Source organism: Gymnoscopelus microlampas (genome assembly GCF_963454915.1).
Source record: "Gymnoscopelus microlampas genome assembly, chromosome: 23".
In the NCBI taxonomy this organism is placed as follows: domain Eukaryota; kingdom Metazoa; phylum Chordata; class Actinopteri; order Myctophiformes; family Myctophidae; genus Gymnoscopelus; species Gymnoscopelus microlampas.
Genome location: NC_139960.1, coordinates 22434338 through 22455998, shown reverse-complemented (window position 1 = coordinate 22455998; position 21661 = coordinate 22434338). Strand labels below are relative to the sequence as shown.

At 44.6% G+C, this 21661-nt stretch overlaps 1 protein-coding gene across 1 annotated transcript in view; it reads right to left on the bottom strand.

Moving 5' to 3' along the window:
* Nucleotides 1–8507: 8507 nt before the first annotated feature.
* The window catches only part of anks1b (ankyrin repeat and sterile alpha motif domain containing 1B), a 316968-nt gene continuing 303814 nt past the window's right edge, over nucleotides 8508–21661 (bottom strand). Inside the window, 5 exon segments of the mRNA XM_084049725.1 lie at nucleotides 8508–10151; nucleotides 11263–11354; nucleotides 19461–19628; nucleotides 19900–20037; nucleotides 20362–20448. Coding sequence (XP_083905851.1) covers nucleotides 10103–10151; nucleotides 11263–11354; nucleotides 19461–19628; nucleotides 19900–20037; nucleotides 20362–20448 — 534 coding nt within the window. The 3' untranslated portion in view covers nucleotides 8508–10102.

The window sequence follows — 21661 nt, the reverse complement described above, 5'->3', positions numbered from 1 at the left end:
TTTTTCATTTATTTTTAAAAAAGATTTTAGAAAATGAAAAAAATGTAATACAATAAAAAAATAAAATAAATGAAAAAAGTAATCTAAAAAACACGGCCCCCTCGCGTATTAGGAGGGCAGGGTGACTCACCAGAACCAAGGACGGGTGTTTTTGATGAATCTAACATGTTAAAATGGAGTTTGAAGTTATAATGGGTTTGTATAGGAAGGGGGCGTGTCTGATAAAATGAATATCAAATATCTAAATATTGAATCAAGCAACTTAAAAACTGTCTGGGGGGCTCACAAAAGCCTGTGTAGACGATAAAATGACCCAAAGTTTTTTTGCAAGTGAAATATCCCTTTAATGATGAATGACCAGACGGGGGATATCAAATGCAGGGGCATGGATTCCCCACCCCCCATCCCCTGAGACTTACAAAACAGCCTGGCTGTCACTGGCCTCAGCTAACAGATCGCCCCTGCTCGACTTGCTCCAGATTGTGGGCGTTCGTTCATCGCGGTGGTTTATGGCACACGACAATGCTTGGTCAGCCTTTCAAAGGCACGCTCTACATGTCAGTCTACTGTAGTTAAAGAAGATGCTCTTGCTCAGTGGGCGAACGCCATTATATTCACACTTATGGAACACCTTGCTATTATTATGTCCAGGTGTGCCTTGGGACAACCACACATTATTTTTGAAAACTATATAGTCCGGGAGTCATGGGGCTTAACGTGGTTTCGTCGGTAAAAGTTTTTTTCTCAACTGATTCTTGCTGCTGGGGGTCCCCTCTTAAGGATTCAAGAGGGTGCCCGGTGAAATCCCTTGGGCATTTTTTTATTGTTAACCCCTTAATGCCCAAAACACTAAGAATTCACCCAAAATAGACTTCTATGGTATTTCATGCAAAATACTTGATCTAATTGCTTAAAATTTGCTTTCTACAGTGTGTATCCATGTAAGTGGATGTGTACAGTGCATTAGATTTAATATTTGTAAACTTTTAAATATTAACCCCTTCATTCCCAGAACAACTTAATCTTTAAACTGTGATATTGTGAAATAGAACATGCACAGAAATCAAATGCATCAGATCTGCTTTCTACTAAGTCTAATAGTGGAACTGGTCATGTTTCCTTTTGGATGAATGCATATTAACCCTTTGAGGGCAACCATCTTTTAATCATTAACCCTTAAATGCCCAAAAAAAAAAACGTTTTATATGGCATTTTATGCAAAAATATTGATTTAGCGCATCAAATTTGATTTCTACAGTGTTTATCAATGAACGTGGATGTGTAAAATTTTGTTTTTTGATTTCACATTAGAACATTTCATAGATATTAACTCCTTCACACCCGAAGCACCAAAATCCATTAAAAATGTTGATTTATGACATGTTATGCACAGTAAATCAATTCAAATGCTTCAAATTAGCTGTATAAGAAATGAATAATGTTTATGTGGAAGTGGTCATATACAGCATATCCTATGTTAAGGTCCAATGATACCAACTAACCACATTTTCCTGAGACACCAGAATCAGAGACGGAGACAAGAACCAAGTTTAAAGGAATGTATAAAAGAAAAAGGAAAGAATCCTATCTAAAACTGTCTTGAGCATCCTACAAAATACAGTGACAGGACAATGTGCATGGCAAACCATGTACTCTGCAGCTGCATTTCCAATCCAAATTTCACTGGGTCGCATGCTGGTGGAAGATGCCCGTCAACGGACGCTGCTTGCAGCCTGCGGGCCCGACCAGGCGCGGAGGGACCACGTGCGGAGAGGCCTCGGTGGCCTGTCCTCCGCACTCCTCCGCTGCCGACCCCGGCCTAGCGAGACCGAGACGCACCGTCTGACCAAGTTGCCCTGCCACAGACCGCCTGAGGGCCCCCGCTGTCGGCCTCGCCTTTTGGCGAGGAGATCCGTATGCGGCGGGTACTCCGGCGACCGACCAAACAGCTGCGTACCGGGCCACGGGCGCCGATACCCCGTAACATGCCGTCGACCTGGCTAGGGGGCAAAGGAGGAAGTGGTGACCGTCGCAGTGCACGCCGCCGGGAGACCACCGCCCGCCCCTCTCACGGGGGGCCTTGGGCGGCCTCCGCGGACCTGCAACCCCACGGCGCGCGCCTCAGCTGGGCGCGCTGTTGCGGCGGAACAGGAGGCCTACCTGGTTGATCCTGCCAGTAGCATATGCTTGTCTCAAAGATTAAGCCATGCATGTCTAAGTACAAACGGCTTGTACAGTGAAACTGCGAAAGGCTCATTAAATCAGTTATGGTTCCAATGAATTGTGCCCCGGAGATAGTGGGGACACAGCCTTTCGAGAGTATCAGGGCGTTAAAGCCCTATACCTCCGAGTACCTTCCTTGACGCGTGTCGAGTTGGACTCATTAACTTATGCGACTGGGTACCCGTCCACCTACCCTCGGCCCTCGTATGACACCTAATCGCCCCTGGGTCCTGTCTCGTCGCTCTTGAGCGGCGGGCTTGTGGGCCCTCCGGGTGGTTGGTGTTGTCAGGGACTGGGGCGGGCGTGCACGGTGTCCTATTGTTTCGCCCAGGATAGCCACTACCCCTAAAGGTTTGGTTCTCCCGAGTACCATTTTCGGCGCTTGATACCCATGCATGGAATACATCGTTTCTACCAAAATGCTTGGGGGCTAGAGCGACCGTTTCTTGGACTGGGCCATTTCCGTTCCTTTGGTGGGGCTGACAATACTGTCCTCGGCGATTTGGTCTCGGGTGAAGAGGTTCACTCTTGTCTTGTTAGCGCATGCAGAACGGCAAAGCGGCGGGTCCCGGCGGTATCACTCGTTCTGAGTTGCTACTATGGGACCCTGACGGCTCGCAACTCGCGCACATCTACTTGTCGTGGTTGGTCGCTGGCTATGTCCCCCAGTGCCTGAAGCGGTGCCGTACGACGCTTATCCCTAAAAGTGATGACCCCGCCAAGCTAGTCCTACTTGGCAACTGGAGGCCCATTACCATCACCTCGGTGATTATCGGTCTCTTTTCCCGTATCCTCGACGGGCGAATGAGAGCCGCCTGCCCCTTACACCCTCGACAGCGGGGGTTCATTCCCTCGTCTGGCTGCTCGGAGAACTTGATGTTACTCGAGTCAGCGTTAAAGCACAGTAAGGGGCAGGGCAAACCTTTGGGCGTGGTGTTCATCGATTTCCAAAAAGCGTTCGATACGGTCTCGCATCAACACCTCCAGGCGGTGCTGGAGAGGCGGGGTCTCGACCGGCACATGGCGGACGTAATCTTTGCGGGCTACGATGGATGTACGACGAGGGTCAGGTGTGGGGACGGGACAACACCAGACATTGAAATGAAGGTGGGTGTGAAACAGGGTGACTCCCTGTCTCCTCTACTTTTCAATCTAGCGGTTGATCCATTAATCACCACTATCGAACGCGAAGGGCGGGGATTCTCCTTCGGGGATGTCTCCGTGGTGGCGATGGCGTTTGCTGACGATCTAGCATTGTTTAGTGACTCAAGGGAAGGCATACGGAGAAACTTGAACATTCTGGGGGCTTTCTGCCAACTTACCGGCATGCGGGTTAACGCCGGTAAGTGTCATGGGTTCTTTATCGAAAAGAAGGGCAGCCGGCTGACCTACAATGTTAACACCGATTGGGCCTTTGACGGTGAGCAGTTGCACCTGATCGATCCTGCTGGTTACGAGAAATATCTCGGCCTCAGAGTGAGCCCGCTTGACGGTTTTTCGTCTCCGGCCTGCGAAGCCTCGGTCTCCGCGTGGAGTGACAGGATCGGCAGGGCCCCCCTCGATCCCCGAATGAAGTTTGATCTGTTGAACCGCTTTGCCCTACCGAGGGTTCTTTACGCCGCGGATCACATAGGCACCGCCCCCACACCTCAGAGTGAGGGAGTGGTTCCGCTTGCATCAATCGTCTAGCAACGGGATCCTCTACTCAAGCAATTCCGATGGCGGCATCGGCCTCTTGCAGCTCCGCTCGGTTGTCTCTGCAGCCCAGGCCCGCCGAGCCTTCCGACTCGGGTTGTCCAATGACAAGGTTATCCGGAAGGTGGCTCGCGCGGTTATTGGGGCGGATAAGTTGAGGCAGTGGTGGCTTAGGGCTGGGGGAATATATATATATATATATATATTTGTTTTTTTCTTTTCTTTTTCCCCCCCAGGGGAATATGTTCTGTAGATATTTTTGTGCAGGATGCTCAAGATGGAAGGCCTGAAAGGGTTAATGTGCATTCATCCAAAAGGAAACAAGTTCCACTATTGTATAAAGCAGATCTAATGCATTTGATTTGATTTGATTTCTGTACATGTACAATATCACAGTTTAAAGATTATGTTGTTCTGGGCAGGAAGGGGTTAAAAATGCATAAATATTAAATGTAATGCACTGTACACATCCACTTACATGGATACACACTGTAGAAACCAAATGTAAGCATTTAGATCAAGTATTTTGCATGAAATACCATAGAAGTCTATTTTGGGTGAATTTTTAGTGTTTTGGGCATTAAGGGGTTAATAATAAAAAATGCCCAAGGGATTTCACTGGGCACCCTCTTGAATCCTTAAGAGGGGACCCCCAGCAGCAAGAATCAGTTGAGAAAAAAACTTTTACCGACGAAACCACGTTCAGCCAAAAATCACCCTTTGACTCCCGGACTAATACCACTATACAAAAAGTTCAGTTTCAATCTATTTTGTGACATGTGCTATTTTTTTTAAAACAGTACGTTTTGTGTGAGGATGCATGCTAGCTAAAGGCATGCATGTGTGCCAGACCTCATCATCAGGCAGTCATGGCGGAGCTTGGCACCGTACAACCCGTACATCTATAAACATCAGTTCTCTCCTCCGCGTCATCAGTGCCCATACCCTAGGTGGAAAGGGCCTTTCTGGGTGGAGTTTGCATGTTCTCCCCATGTCCCCCAGGGTAGGTACCCTCACAAAAACATGCAGTAATCCTGGTCTCTAAACTGCATCCCCCTGGTCAGCTGGGGCGCCTGATGGAGGGGAAAGGAACTGGTTGGAATAATGTGTTCCTTCCACGTGCTACGTCTAATCAGGGATACTCCTCTCTGTCGGGTGATAAGCGGCGGCTTGCCAGCTCTCATGCATTGAAGGAGGCATGAGCTAAAACTTTAGGTAAAAAAAAGGCAAAAAAACATCAGATTTCAAATATAAAGTGCTTACCCCATGGCCACGGATGTTACAATTTACATCGGGCGCGTCTCAGTACCTGTATCTTCCGTATTGTTCAATAAAAAGCATTTTAATCCGATCGGTGGCAATTTTCTCAGAGTTTTCTCCATATGCTTTCAACTACGCGACCCTATCGGCTGGGAGGTGTATTGCACTCTGATACATTATAACTCTGAGAAAATGGCCGCCGATCGTGACAGACGAGCGTCATGTGAACCATATGGCTAGATGTGTGCCACAACCTTTGGATCATTTATTATAGAACTCTTGTAAAGGGAGTTCTATAATATCTATTTATAGAATATATTATATTATAATATATATATAATAATAATATTTATAGAACCTGGTAGATAAAGGATAAATTTACTGCCCATCACTGTTTTTATTAACTGAGTGAATAGCAGTTATTTGTAAGTGCTGTATGCAATGTTTGGACATCATGTGATGATGGAATGATGCATAAACTTACTGTTGCAGTTGATTCAGGAACTGTGTCCCCCATTGCTTAAAGACAGCTTCAACACACCTGGACAGCGTTGGCTTGATTGCAGAGCTCCTCATCCCACATAGAGAAGATCCATGTTCTCAGGACCAGTGGTGGACAAAGTACTCAACCCCAGCACTGAGTCAAAGTATAGATTATAGTGTGTGTAATTGATTGAAAATAAGTATTTTTTTGGGTGAACTACTCCTTTAAAACCTGAGGCCGATTCTACAAATGCCTTCTAAATCAGTAGTTCTCACACTTTTTCGTGCCAAGGACCGCCACATTGATATATATTTCAGACCCCGCCTGAAAATGTTTTGTCCCAGGGACCACACACTTTAAAAAAAAATCTAAAATATTCAAAAATAGCAGATGTACAAGCATGCAGCGCGCCACGCACTGTGAGCTTGTAGATCTGCTATTTTTGATAAGTCAACGCTAAAATCTGAAATGACACAGATGCTTTCCCGGTTTTAAGGGGTTAAACACTCAAATACAAACCTGACATGGCAACTTTCCCTTGTAGTCGAGTAGTTTGACCAGGAGTATCTATACTTTGACTGTTGAATGTACTGTTACTCTTGAGTACTTTGTCCACCACTGGTTGACAGCCACCTTGTGCAGAGTGTTCTCATCGAGCTCCAGTGAGACTTGTGGCCCACCACACACACACACACACACACACACACACACACACACACACACACACACACACACACACACACACACACACACACACACACACACACACACACACACACACACAGATGTACAGACGCACGTTACCCAGGCCTGTCTGCATGGGCCCTGGGATCCCAGCCAAGGGCCACTATAATTGGCTCAGTGTAATGGCTGATTTATGCCTCTGTGCATGCAGAGCCCTACAATGATGTACAGTACAGCGTGCACGCACGCACGCACATACACACACACGCACACGCGCACACGCACACACACACACACACACACACACACACACACACACACACACACGCACACGCACACGCACACGCACCAGGGGTTGGTTGGGGATCTCTGATTTACCTTACACCTCCACAAAATGTCAGCCTCTAAAAATGGCATGACAGTTTGGGGGGTTAGGTTTGGTTCTTTTTGACTAATTAATGGATTAAACAGGGCAAGAGAGGGAGAGAGAGAGGTGTTATGTACTGGAGCTGGTACTCTTAACCAATGAAAACCTGGAAAGCATCTGTGACATTTTAGATTTTAGCGTTGGCTATTCGAAAACAGCAGATATACAAGCTCACAGCGAGTTTGTACCTTTTTGAACATTTTTGAAAAATCTTGTGTGTGTTTGTCAAAAATGTTTGAATAATTTTGAATGTATTCTTCTGGGGGTCCCTGGCACAAAACATTTTCAGATTGGTGACCGTGTGGCCATATATATACCTGTATATCATTTTGGGGGATCCATGGCACGAAAAAGTTTTAGAACTACTGATTTAGAAGGCATTTGTAGAATCGGCCTCAGGTCTTAATGGGTTAATACATTCATAACTTCATAAAAGTACTCAGTTTATGAGTTTCTGGCTAATACTACTGATATGAAGGCTACTATACTGTAATACTGTAAAAGTACTTCACAGACGCAGGGTGCTGTCCATAGTGCTCGGCCAGAGACTACAGGAGCTGAGAAGGACCGTGGGTCATAATGGGGACATAGTTCACAACAGATGCCAAAAAAGCTGAAAATAACTCCATTTTGGGTATTTTGATATCAAAAGTCCCTAAAATGTGATGTGTGATTCAGCAGGTCTGGAACCATTTCAACCAATAATATGATGACAAGCACCATGAAGGTGGTGTTACTCTATAAAATTATATGGCACACAAAGTGTTTACAAATGGACACAGTCAAAACAAACGCTAAACAAATATTTGTCAACGTTTGTTTAAAAACAAACTAGTCTCGCGTAGCCAGACAACTATTCCACAATCCCCGAATGCTATGTAGAGTTTGGAACTACAGTACACCTCCCGAAATCCGAGGCAAGAAGCTGTCATCTGTTCATAATTTCCGTTCACGAAAATATATTTAAAAATATCTTTACATATTTCTGCTAAGCAGCAAGCTATATAGCGACTATAAAGACGAAACGGAAGCGGGGAGGAGGCTTCAAATCCGCTTTACCGCGTTTATCATTTTCAGAGCTTCCGTGCTCCAGACTGTATGACGGAAGCGTTTGAAAATTGTGGGAGGCAACAGTCTGGCTTGCGAGACTACAAACAAACTAACGTTTATGTTACCCCACTTGGAGTTGCAGTAACAAACTTGAATCAGCAACACCTTGTTGCACATATTGGAGCAGTTTTCCAATGCCGGACTCCTGATGAAAACAAACGTCACCAAAAGCTTCGCCTCCGGCTCTCTTCTTCTGTGTTGTCCAACTTGACACATCAGTGACTGAAGACATCAATATGCAGAAACCCTCATAAGAAAATCAGAACATGTCCTTATTTTTGTCCATTCATTCCATAAATAAGCTTTGTGTGGATATGAAATCTAGCTTCCAATTTTTTTGTTGTGCCAGTTTTAAATGGCAGCGAATACTTTTCCTGACCTTTTTGAATATTGCCCCTGAAAAATATCTACTATTACAATAAAAAACTAAAACACTAAAACTAATAAAAAAAGTAACTAAAACTAAACTGAAATAAATAAAAAAAAGTTTAAAAATGGTCCCTCATACACAGAACAATCAATCAATCAATCAATCAATCAATCACAGACCCCTGAGTATTATGTCAATCTGTGTAATGAATGAGATAAAATATTTTCATATATGCATACACCAAGGATGAATAATGGTTGTACAAGTCATATTTTATTCCATGTGCTGTACAAGGATATACATAATGACCAAAACTACAAAAGTCTTTGTGCTGGAAGCCCCAAGCCTATGTACATTACTTATTCAGCAGTGATGTCACCACATAAACCTCCTCGCACTTTTTATTTCAAATTACAAACTTAAAATCTATCACCTCTGATTGTTGTTTTTTTCAACCCTGACCGTAATTGTGCACAGTAAAATCCTCAGTGTTAATTTGTCCATTTGTGACTCAGAGAGTGTACAAATGGAACCAAATGCACCCTACAAGGGTCCATTTGATCCTTTTTTATCTTTGATCCCTTGAACTTTGATCTCCACTGATATCAGAGTTAAATTAACACTGATGTTTTACAGCGTGGTACCTTGTTTCCAGTGCCATGTACTGCAAACCATATTTTTTTGTCCTCTTTTTCATGTTTTCTTTATTACATTACATGTATGAACAATGAGTTGGCAAAATATCTATGTACATTTTATAGTCTGGATATATGTTTCATCCAAATAATACAGTAATACTGCGTTTAAAATATTACATCTACGAGTGAGATAAGAGCCCCAAGGGAAAAGATAACAAGTTGACCTGACAAGAGTTACTGTAGCTAGCCACCCGCGACATTCAGTCTCTGTAGAGAACTATGCTGTTTCTTTCATAATATATATCTATATATATCTATATTCATATATATTTATTTTTTAAAGGATGGCCATCATTCTCAAGCTCAAAATTATCATCTCAGCATATCATAGAAAAATAATGTAACATTAAAGACAACAGTAGACAAGAATTGCACAAGAATAATCATAATCATTATGGTAATATAATACTCTCATAGTAAACATTAAAATGTCGGGCAATACGAATAGAATACTTCTTTTTTTTTCTCTTTTGTTTTAAACAGTTGTTTCGATCACTTTAGGTCCATCCTCTGTTGTGACGCGACTCGTTGCATCTCGGCTGCGCTTGCAGCTCGTCCAATCACATTTGTTTGTTTGTGCATAATATATCGGTATGGTTTTTGACCAGAAAGAAAAGACAATAAGACCAAAGAGAGTTCGCCAGGAGTCCTTGAACCCATATAGACACATGCCCCATGGTGAACCCCACAGACGCCCTAGTAACCATACTCCAAAAAGATGCTGTGACCTCCCCAAAGTTTAGAGTTCAAAGGTCATGCCTCCCGGTTGGCCGCATGAAGGAAACGGTGGCTTCTTTCAAATAAGTGTACATTCAGAGCAGACGGCCGTCCGTCAAGATGCAGTCCAGTGTGTGTGTGTGTGTGTGTGTGTGTGTGTGTGTGTGTGTGTGTGTGTGTGTGTGTGTGTGTGTGTGTGTGTGTGTGTGTGTGTGTGTAAATGTGTGTATTTTGGTGAAACTGTGTGTCCATTCTGTTGGTTCGATGCTTGCTGTGTCGAGCATCACTCATGTGGATGACAGATGTTAATGTTTTGTTTAGTTTTTTTTGTAGTCAACCTTAAACACTGTGAGAGGGCGTCCATGTTTGTAGTCCTTTGACACTGTAGTCCATTTTGCATTGCATTGTGTGATAAGGTCCGTGTTTAGGGCTGGCTACATTCTTTGCATTCCACAGTAATAGACATGAGGGTCCGCCATTGCCCTGCGAATGAGATGACATCACTTATCCAGAGAGCCCTCAGACCCCGCCTCTCCACCGGCCCACTCGCTCAATCAATCAAAAAAAAAATGACCACCATGCGCTTCTCCTATTTCTTTAGTTTCTTTTGTCAAATAAAATAAGGTTTATGGGGGGGGGGGAGCTGGGGAAAATGGTAATTTGCAATTCAATTCTCAACTAAATCAAAAAATGTAACTTGCTAAAAAAAAAAAAAACTTCAAACACTTACTCAAACACAAAATGGGGACATAAGGAAAAATGTTCTATTTTCAAATACCTTCTTGGATGAGTCAATTTGACCCATATTAAACTACGCAGTAACATGTCCTCTCTTAAATCCCTCACTAGTAACAATAAACTGCGCAGTGGTTCAGTTTTCAGCGTCTGCACTGCAGAATGAGGCTCCTAGCAGCACAATGCTTCATTTCTCCTTCCGCTCATCGGGGGGAGCTGGACAAAGGGGCTGAGATAAAGAGAGAGAAGCGAGGGATGGAGGCTTAAAAAACAGGGAGAGAGAGAGAGAGAGAGGGAGACAGCCAAACGGTTGCACCCCCTAACGGGGGGAGAAAAAAAAAGAACAGCTGGCAGCAGAGCAACCGACCGCTTGACCGACTGACCGACAAACAGGTAGAGGCAAAAAATAAAAAAACACGGAGCTGCCCGCTCCCCCTATAGGTGAAGGCAGAGAAGTACACCGCAGTGTCAGGGTCAAAGGTCATGCGCCAGCCCTGCAGGCAGGAGGATAGGGGGCCAGGGTTGGGTTGGGTTGGGGGGGGGGGGGGTGAGAGAGAGAGAGACAGGCAGGGGAACGAAAAGAGAGAGCGCAGCGGGCAAACGTCATCATCATGCAGTGGACAGGCTCGGCTAGCGGCGGGCAGGAGGGTTTGGTTTGGTTAAGTGGTTTGCTTTTTTTTTCTGTGTTTTTTTTTTTTTTTCGGCCAGTGAGTTGGCGCAGCGGCAGCGTGCGTCGCTCGCTCGTGCCCCCCTCCGGGGCGGGGGGCGGGGTGGGGCCCAGTAGAGGGCGCTCTCTGAAAGGCACACACACACAGGAGTGGACAAGGCGGGTGTATGTTAGAAAATAGTGGTCTCATACTTGGTGTTGACTCCTCTCTTGACCTCCTGACCCGGCTCCACAATCCACGGCACGTTGGCGTGACCCTTCTGATCCATGGAGGGCTGCTCCATCTGAGAGAGAGGGAGGGAGAGAGAGAGAGACAGACAGACGGAGAGAATGTGTCAGGCTGAGAGAAAACATAGTCTGACGCTATAGTGCAGTGGTTTTCAACCAGTGGTCCGGGGACCACCAGTGGTCCTTGGGGGAGTACCAGGGGGTCCCCAGCAAAATTAGTAGTAATCATTTTAACCACTTAGTTTTGGCTATTCAAAAATAGCAGATACACAAGCTTGTACAGGTCTGCTATTTTTGAAAATCTTGAAAATGTGTGCAAATCTTTTAATATATTTACAATACATTACATACATTTTTAACTCAAATCTTTGCTTCTGGGGGTCCCTGGCACAAATTGATATACACATGTATATCAATTTAGGGGTCATTGGCATGAAAAAGGTTGAAAACCACTGCTATAGTGCACTAACAGCAAAAGCACTTTCTATTCACCAGCAATACCGAGTCGAGTATGGACGAGTCGGGTGGAAACCTCAAATGTCCAAAACTGTTACATTTCAGGTATCAAAAATAGCAGATCCACAAGCTAAAATCTTTCGCGCTTGCAGATCTGCTACTTTTGATGCTTTTGTGTGACGCTGTGGTATGATCAAGTAGGGCATTCATTTACGAAAAAACACAAAAAGTGAAAATATGGAGAAAAGAGGTTTCTGTCCGACAACAACAATATGTACAGTATATGTGTGTTATTACTGTATCTGTCTCTGTACGGACGTGACCAGGGTCAAATTCCTTTCTATATTTATCTACTTTGCAGATTAAAATCATAATAATGCTCTGGCCGTTCGTTCTGGTTGTTTCTCTGCCATGTGTGCCGCTAACACGGCTGAGAGGCTCCCAAACTAAGCCACACACACACACACACACACACAGTCGACAACGCCAGCTTTCTAAAATAACCCTAAAAAGCTCCCCTTCCACCAGCGTTTGTCCGCGAGCGACCAATCCAAAGGCTTGGCTTTGTTGCCAAGGGCGCTTTTTCTTCCAATCCATTGGTTTATTCTGAGATTGAATCCAAGACGATTGGGGGGGGGGGGGGGTTGGGGGTTTGGGGGGTTAGGGAGGGGGGTCTTTGACTGTGAACACTGCAGGAGGAATGCATGGCTCTCCACCACAAGCAAGCAGAGGATGTGCAGTTGAGTTTCGACATAGAAACAGACACAGGGTTGCTGCTCTGTGTGTTCTATTCATTCATTCTCACTGTTTCTCGTGCAGTGTCAAGTCCGGGGACCACCAGGAGTCCAAATGGACCCTTACAGCAGGGGCTCAGAGTTACTACAGGGGGGCCCAAACTTTGTGTGATATGGATTTTTCTTTTTACAACTTCAACCCTAGAATCCCAACTTTGAAGGGAACATAAGCCAAAAATAGCAGATCTACAAGTTCACAGGGGGCTGAAACCTCAGAGTTAAAAGACTCCATTTGATACAAAACTGTATCAAATGGGGGGTTCGTAGTCTAATGCATATCAAACTGGGGGATCCTTGAAAATGAAAAAGGTTGTGCATCACTGAGCCAAACTACTGGAACCCCAGTCTACACTGTAAAATTCACAGTGTTTATTTAACTCAGAGAGTGTAAGGTTCCATCTGTACACTCTCTGAGTTACAGACCAGTAAAGGTCAATTTAGACCCCTTTGTGGTACCCGAACCTGACGTTGAGAACCACTGTTCTATTCACAAACTGGCTCTCTACTAATATCTAACCACTAAAAAGCAGCAATCCCTAAGTGTTGTGTCCTCTCGACGACAGAGAGAGGTAATTGCAACTGTAGCGCCTGGGATTCAAACCCAAGGGCATCCTACTTTATATCCTAGGGAAATATTGGGCTGATGAGCTTCAGGCAGGAATACATATCAATCAGCAGGTGCCCTACCCGACACCAGGGTGTAAACGTCTCAATGGAGGAGTAGGGAGTCCACCTCCAACCACTGCCGATGTGCTAGTTATGTTGCATTAATGAACTTCACCATACAGATATGTTTTCTTATAGGATTGCAGCTTTAAGTTGAGACCTGGAACGCATCTGTGTCACTTTAGATTTCTTTGGCTATGGGTTAATAGTAATGAATGTAACTCTGGCACGTGTGCACGGCACAGCAAAACACACACCACCTCTATCTTCAAAGAGTTATTAGAATGGAAGCGCACACATTCTATCTTTGTCACTCTCTCTGTCTCCCACACGCACACGCGCGCGCGAACACACACACACACACAAAAGATTCAGAGCGAACAACAACAACAACAACAACATGGAACAGATTAAAGCAGACAAACAGAGGTGCTTGCTCACTGGCCCAAAGCAAACGTGCCAAAAGGAAGAATAAGAGGAACACCTGCGACAGGGTTTTGTGAGGAAGATGAGGGAGTCGAGGGGGAGGAGGAGGAGGAGGAGATGGGTGGACAGGAGGCCGGTGGGGGGTGTACATGTGGCCCAGTGACCAGCGGCTAGTGGGGGACATGGCCACCTACGGATGGGGGCAGAGGTCATATACACAGATCAAGCATGGGGCAATGTTCTAGCTAACAGGCAATACGACTGCAACTCATAAACAATATCACAACACCAGCTCCCGCAGCATGCCCTGGGAACACACACGCATGCATGCACACACACACATATTGCATATTGTGACGCTAAAACCTGAATTGTACTCGTTGATCTACTATTTCGGCGCCCAACAATGGGACGCGACTACATAAAAATCGGCATAACCCCAAACTCTAAATGCCACACACACACACACACACACACACACACACACACACACACACACACACACGCACCCCCTAGCAACAGTCCTGGCTGTGTGTAAAAATACGGCACAGTGACCCAGTTGCTAAACACGGGCGCGGTATCACCGTGGTTACGATGCCTCATCAGCGACACTCCAAACTACAAAAGCCAATAGACTAACAGCGGTCCTGATGCAGACTGCTAGATCCGCAAGCTCACAATGTGTCGCGATGCAACCCGTATAGATCGGCGATTTTCAAACAGCCGTATAAAAACCACTGCACTAGACGTGCTGCAGAATGAGCATTATGGCTGGCAGGTGGTGGGAATATTAATTAAATCTTGTAGCATCCAAGTGCTGCCGCAGTCTACAATCCATTAACTACACCCCACCCCCCACCACACACACACACACACACACACACACACACGCAGAAGGTGCGATTAATGGTTAACGTAATGGCAGCCGACTCAGCAGACTGCATGAGCGCATGGCATCGTCCATCATATCATATCGTTGCTGTAGGGCTGAAACCACCTATCTCTTCCTATCTTTACCTTTTTGTACTCCCTACGCCCTACTCGATCATACTACAGCGTCACACAAAAGCATCAAAAGTAGCAGATCCACAAGCTCGAAACGACGCGTTTCGAGCTTGTAGATCTGCTACTTTTGATGCTTTTGAATCTGAATCCTGAAAAAACAGTTTTAGACATATGAGGTTTCCACCGCGACAGAGACGATATGAGCACATGACCACACACTGTACTCTCTCTCTCCCTCTCTCTCTCTGTGTGTCTCTCTTACTTGTTCCTCTGTCTAACAATAGAACGAGTGAATAGTGTCCAGTGACTCTCTCTGTCTCTCTCTCTAATGAGTGGTGACAGCAGAGAAATAAGACTTCACTGTGGTCCAGACGGCGGACGCCAACATTAATATAGCAGCAACGCAAATGGTGTTTCTCATGTAACAAAACACTGGAGTATGTGTGTGTGTGGGGGGGGGGGGGGCTGACTATTTTAAATCTTTGGTCTACAAACGCAACACGCTGTGAGCTTGTAGATCGACTATTTTTGCCACAGATATTTGTTATAGTTAAAAAAAAGAAAAGAAGTGGGCCTAGAATGAAACCCTGGGGGTTTCCGTTCGACAAAGTATTTAGGGTTTAAGTGATTAACAGGCAGACAGTCAATGAACGAACTGTGAAGAAGTATACACACACACAACATAAGGACGCATGTGAGCCTACCCATCATTTTTATTGGGTTCATACAGTATAAAGTATGATTATAAAAGCAGTAAAGGCAGCATTATACCTGTCTGTCTGTGTTACAGACATGTTCATATTCCATTTTCATTTTCCAGGTTTAATGTGGACATGAAGATGAAAGACAACATAATATCCAGAGTGGCACTGGGGCTTGGTGATTTCTCTCTGCTCCCCCAGTTACGAGGTTGAGGGGCTATCCTTTCACAGTACCACCCCGGCCTGGGGGGTTCACCCGGGCAATATTTCTGGGCGCACCTCCAGCAGCCACGTCACCGTATCGTCATCCACAGGCAGCAGGCCACGCATCCCATTGGGAGCCCGATACATTGGTCATTCCAGAATGACATGGTCGACTGTCAACACCACAAGTCAACGCTTTTGGCAGCAGTCAACTAGTTGTGGACAACGTCATTTTAATATGTTACCTTCTATATTGTGCTAAATATATACAGCGCTAGGCTGTCGTTTATGTGTTCATGTCCGTCGTCACAACAACCTACTGTAGCTAGCTACCAGCGGAAAGCCGTACCAGTGCAGCCGTGGACTCTCTCTCTAAACAAACCGGTTGTCATCAAGAGTGTTCTGTACTTTCGAATCTTATTATAGCTGCTCAAATTTACGGATCTCCACATATGGGGATAAAAGGGACACAGACAGGCGGGTACAGCGGGTATTGCATTAATAGGGTGGCGCATGCTGCATGCATTCCCAACAGGCTTTGTTCCCCAGTAGGCCAGGACTGGTCTAGAAACAAAATTACAATTTAATGTATTTATATAAACAGGTACAAAATGATAAAAATGCTGGAGAGATGGGGAGACCCTTGCTACTTAAACACTCTATGACCTGGTCGCTCCGTCGGTAGAGCCCTCGCCTTTTGACCACAAGGTTAGATTCTGGGCACCACCAACAACGTATGAGTAGCATGGATGGGTAACTAAGACATGCAGTATGTACTGCAAGCTGATGGTACTGTAGGTGTTGCACTCCACCGCAGCAATCCATCTCCCACGGGTCTAGCACACTGAAAAGGCGAAAAGACACCCTCGTTCTCGGCCAATACCGATAATACGTCTCTCTGACCTACTTACTTACTTTCTATCGAGAGTTCTTAAACAAGAAAATATCACTTAAACCCCCTTTGAATTACAAATTAGAGTACATTCTCATGCACCTCAATGTTTCTCTTTTAAATCATTCTCTCTCTCGCTCTCTCTCTCTCTCTCTCTCTCTCTCTCTCTCCAAATGTTTCTTTACACGCATTGGAGAAACCCTGGAGAGAATCCAGAGTCTCCAGCACACCGCGTGGTTGCTGGCTAGGTCCGATACACACGAAATGTAAATATATTCTCTCCCTCCTTTCCACGTGGTCGCGCGGTTCACAGTGGTGGAAAGTAACTACATCGCAGAGGCAAATATTGTACTTTTTACTCCACTACAATTATTTGGCAACTACTTTTTGCACTTTTGCTCAAGTAAAACTTTGAATACAGGCCTTGTACTTGTAACGGAGCATATAGTCTCTGGCGGGCGTAAACCTCATATGTCCAAAACTGTTGCTTTTCAGGAAAAGTAGCAGATCTACAAGCTTGCGGATCTGCTACTTTTGTAGCTTTTTTGTGACGCTGTAGTATGATTAAGTAGGGCATTCATTTACGAAAAAGCTTTTTTTTTACAATATGGAGATGAGAGGATTCTGCCCCGACAGCAACGATATCTACATTGTGGTATTGCTACTTTTAGTTAAGAAAAAAACCCAAATCTGAGTATTCTTCCACCACTAACAGTACAGTATTCACCGGTCTCTCTCGCTCTCTCTCTCTGTGTGAGACGTCTGTGTTTCCCTCCCAGTGGGCGAGCGGGCGGCGCTCCACAGCGCTGTGCAAACACAACTCATCAATCAGCCAGTGTGCAACACACTGCAGGGAGGACAGGAGGGGAGCGGACGCTTTTACAGATCAAATATCCATCTACACCTCCGTTTAGATTCTAAACGGAGGTGTAGATGGATATTTTGATTCCAAACGTTTTAGCTCGAGAGCCCAAATAAAAAAGAAATGTGATGATGTCTCCCCAGGTCCCTAACCAGTGAAAATAGCAGATCTACTACTTCTTACGTCTTTTGTTTAGAACGTCTTTCTTTTTTGGGGACCCAGTGGTTTAGAAGCTCTACTAGGCCAATACACAACACACAACAAAAAGTTTAATCTCTATATTGTGATAGTACTCATTGCTATAGAGTGTGTGTTCAGTAACAGGGCTCTCCCTGTCTCAACAGCTCTTTAATGAACAGAAAATACATTTTCAAGTGGGTTAGAAACCCATTTAGTGTTCCAGTTCCAATTTTGTCTGATCATATTTTTCACTTCGAAGTGCTCTTGTTTATCCTGTATCCTGTATAAGTTCTCTCTCCTGATTGGATAAATTGGTACCCAGACCTGAAAATACATTTTCTGAAGAGCTGGAGAGACGGTGAGCCCCCTGTTACCGAACTAACACTCTATAGAGTCTATAGCAATGATTACTATCAGAATATAGAGCTATTTATACGCTTAATTTAACAAAGAAAATATCACTTACTGTGCCTTTAATAAACCCTGAATACAAACAAACACACAATTTACTGCAAACAACACACAACTATACCATTAAGTCAAACTGGATTGTCAGAGTTGAGAACAAAGCTCTCAAATGAACGCCGGTCAGGTTAGAGATGGAACACAGAGGATGAGAAGAGAGGATGCTGGGTAATCTACATCATGGAAGCACCACTTCCATGTGTGTCTGATGTGTCAACGTTGAACTGTCAGATCACTGGTTCTCAAGGGACCCCCATGGGTCCGTGAGGGGTTTTCCAGGGGGTCCCTATGACGAACAGTTTAAAACATTTAAGCCTGAATGTATTTTTTGCAGAAAAGCAGAAAACACATCGGCCATTTTTCACAATTCTTCTCTCATGGGGGTCCCTGTAGTGGCAAAAGGTATTTTCAGATGGGGGTCCGCAGCCAAATACATAAATCGGTTTGAGGGTCCTTGACATGAGCGTGTTTGAGAACCGCTAGAGTTAGACGTTACAGAAGAACATGAAGAGATAATCCACCCTGAAGATCTACCCACAATCCCTATGAATAGTGAACAGTGAAGAGAGAGGAAAGGACATGTGATGTGATCGAGTGTATTTGTCTCATACTGTACAAACAATAGATTCACAAACGTAGCCTATATGAGACGATTTATTTAAAGTACACACAGCAAAGTAGTCCGTCAGCCGAAAGCACTAGTCAGCGTCTTTAAGAGGTTTAAGACGCTGATGAGCGCTGAAATGCACTCTAAAGAAATCATCGGCAAAGGCTACAGTACATTTGAGTGCTGACTATTGTTTGTGTCTGCATAATTTGGGAGTCTGCACCCGTTTCACTACATCAGACAGTGGGATTGAGTGCATGGTGCATCTGTAATTCGGTGCACATGTCTGGTCATCTTCTTTGGACAGGGTTCCTGTCATGTTTGATGATATCACAATTTTACAATTAAGAAATCTATGTTGACCACATTAACCCTGACGTCCCTATTTTGGGCACATTTCTAAAGATTTGTAAAAGATTTTCCTGTCATTTCACTCCAAGGCTCACACCGTCAATGACGAGATTCTCGTCATGTGGTGTTTTCAGTGGTTTAAGATATGAATGATCCCAGGATCACCCAAGAGTACACCCAGAAATCACGTGATCACAACAAAATGAAGCTGGTTTCGTTTAGTATTATAAGATTGATAATATGATTTTTCTCTGCTTTCTGTTGCTTTTTTCCCCGATTCTCCAAGACCCCCCTACGTCTTTTGAGGCGATCACCGGGTGGATCATTGTGAAGAATAATAATTCTATGATGAGGTTAGAAAAAACGCTGGCAAGGGCAGCTATAGACAATGTTTTAACTCTGGCAGATAAAGAGTTAATGGGTTAATAAGTGGTTAATAAAATGTACCCCTCCGTCTTTCTCACACGTCAAACTCTAGTCGTTAGACCCTTGTGGTGGACCGTCTCTTTTGGACAGAAGGTTGTGAGTGCGGTTCGGTGAAGGGAACACTCACAGACTTGCGGATGTTGACCCGGGGCTTGGGGACGGGTTTGCTGGGCTTGCTGTCGAAGCTCTCTGGCAGCGTGGAGGAGCCGTGGCCCGTCTTCCTGGCCTGCAGGGCCAGCTGGTAGGCCACCTCGAAGGCCTGGCCCAGGGTCAGGATGATCTCATAGGCGAGGTTCTGCCCACAGAGAGAAGACACACACACACACACACATTTGCATTTCTATGCATGTGAGGACAGCAACAGGCTAATGTGTTTACCTTTTTTTATTGCCATTCTCAAGCCTAAGCTTAACCCCAGCCCCATCCTAAACCTGATCGATTGATTGAATACTTTATTAGACAGAAATGCAAGCAGCATGATGTACCTGTACACACACACATACGCCCGTGCGCGTATTTGCGCAAGCACACACACAATTTTTACACAGTATTGCAGTTGCACTGACCACGTCGAAGGCAGTGAAGACGTGACAGTAGTGGTGACTGGACTTGAGGTCTTTGGTGATGTAGGCAAACGTAGACAGGTCGTCGGGGTCCTGGGCCGCGCACGAGATATTTCGGATCTCGTGCTCCGCTATGATGTTCTGGAAGGACATGAGAGACGCAGAGTTAGCATTGTTAGCATTGTTAACATTTTTATTGTGAAGCAGTTTTTTTATTTTTTTTTATGTATGTATGCATTACAAAATGTTCCAGGGAACGCCAGAAGCAAAGATTTGAGTTACAAATGTCCGTTTAAAAAAAAAATTGCACACATTTTCAAGATATTTATTTTTATTGCAGATCTACCAGTATTGTATATCTTGTATATCTGCTATTTTTTTAATAGCCAAAGAAATCTAAAATGACAGATGCGTTCCCGGGTTGGAAGGGTTAAAAGTGAGCGTAATAGAGGGTCTCACAGTCACCTTGTTCGTGGCATCAATGAACTTGACTCCCTTGTAAGAGACAGACAGAACGATGGTGGGCACCTTCTTCATCTGTTCTGTCGACTTCTTGGAGCGAAAGAGATGGGAGAAAGAGAGGGCAGAGAGGGAGACGGGGAGGACAGAGAGGGAGACGGGGAGGACAGAGAGAGACAGCATTTACTTTTGATGCATTCCATTTTGATGTTTCATTGTTAAGTTAAAGGGATAGTTCACCCCCAAAAAACTTTTTTCTATCGATTAGTCACCCCATGGAGACTTGAATTCATGGATATGTTTTTGTTTTTTGCATTCCTGAGACAATAATTTGATGACCGGTACGCAGTGGTTCCGGTAGGAGCTGCCGGTCGATCATCAAATTATTGGCTTAGGAATGCGACAAAAACAACAAGTGTTGTTTCTTTTTAAAGCCCTTCTTCAATTGCCTTACAAAGCGTGTGGTCTCCAAACCATGGATATAGTGACGAGACCCACATTAATGAATTCATATCAATGGAAATCCCAGCTGAACTGGGATTCAATCCTTTAATCCATGTCTGGGAAGAGTGAAACACTATGCCAGGAAAACAATCTATACCCAATCTATACAGCATGGTAGAAATGGTAGAAGAGAGAGAGAGAGAGGGGAGGGGAGACAGACGGACAGTGAGAGAGATCAAGTTGATTCAGTGGTCAATAGATGACTTCCTTATTTCATTACATGATCCATTTGAATCCGTCTACAGTAAGGTCAAGGGTCACTGGGCGCCTAAAAGCCTACCTGTATTGACCTAGGGCTGAAATTACATTTCTAAACCCCTTATTGAGTGTCCCTCAGCCCGCCCAATAAGGCTATTATGTTTCAAATCATATCAGAGTCCTATTGGTGGATGTGCTGACTCTGTCCTGATGTGACGTTTACTGGTTTCATTGAACATCTCATGGGAGGATTCTGCTAGTGTAGTCTCTCTGACTCTGTTTTTCACAAACACTGATCTCTCTGGTCTTCTGAGCCTCCTCATGCCATAATATTTCTCTCTCTCTCTCTGTCTCCTCCTCCCTCCTCTCTCTCTCTCTCTCTCTCTCTCTCTCATTCTCTGAATTTCTCTCCATCACTTTTCCTTACAGTAAGTCGCTCCCACCCTCCTGTTTCATTCATCCTCATCTATCACTCGACTCTCTCAATTCCTCACTTAACTTTTGCATTTCTGTCCCTATTACTCTCTCTTTTATATTTATTCTTTATTTAAGGGCAGCAATATCATATTACAACAGTTTTTCTTTGCAATTAACATTTCTTCTG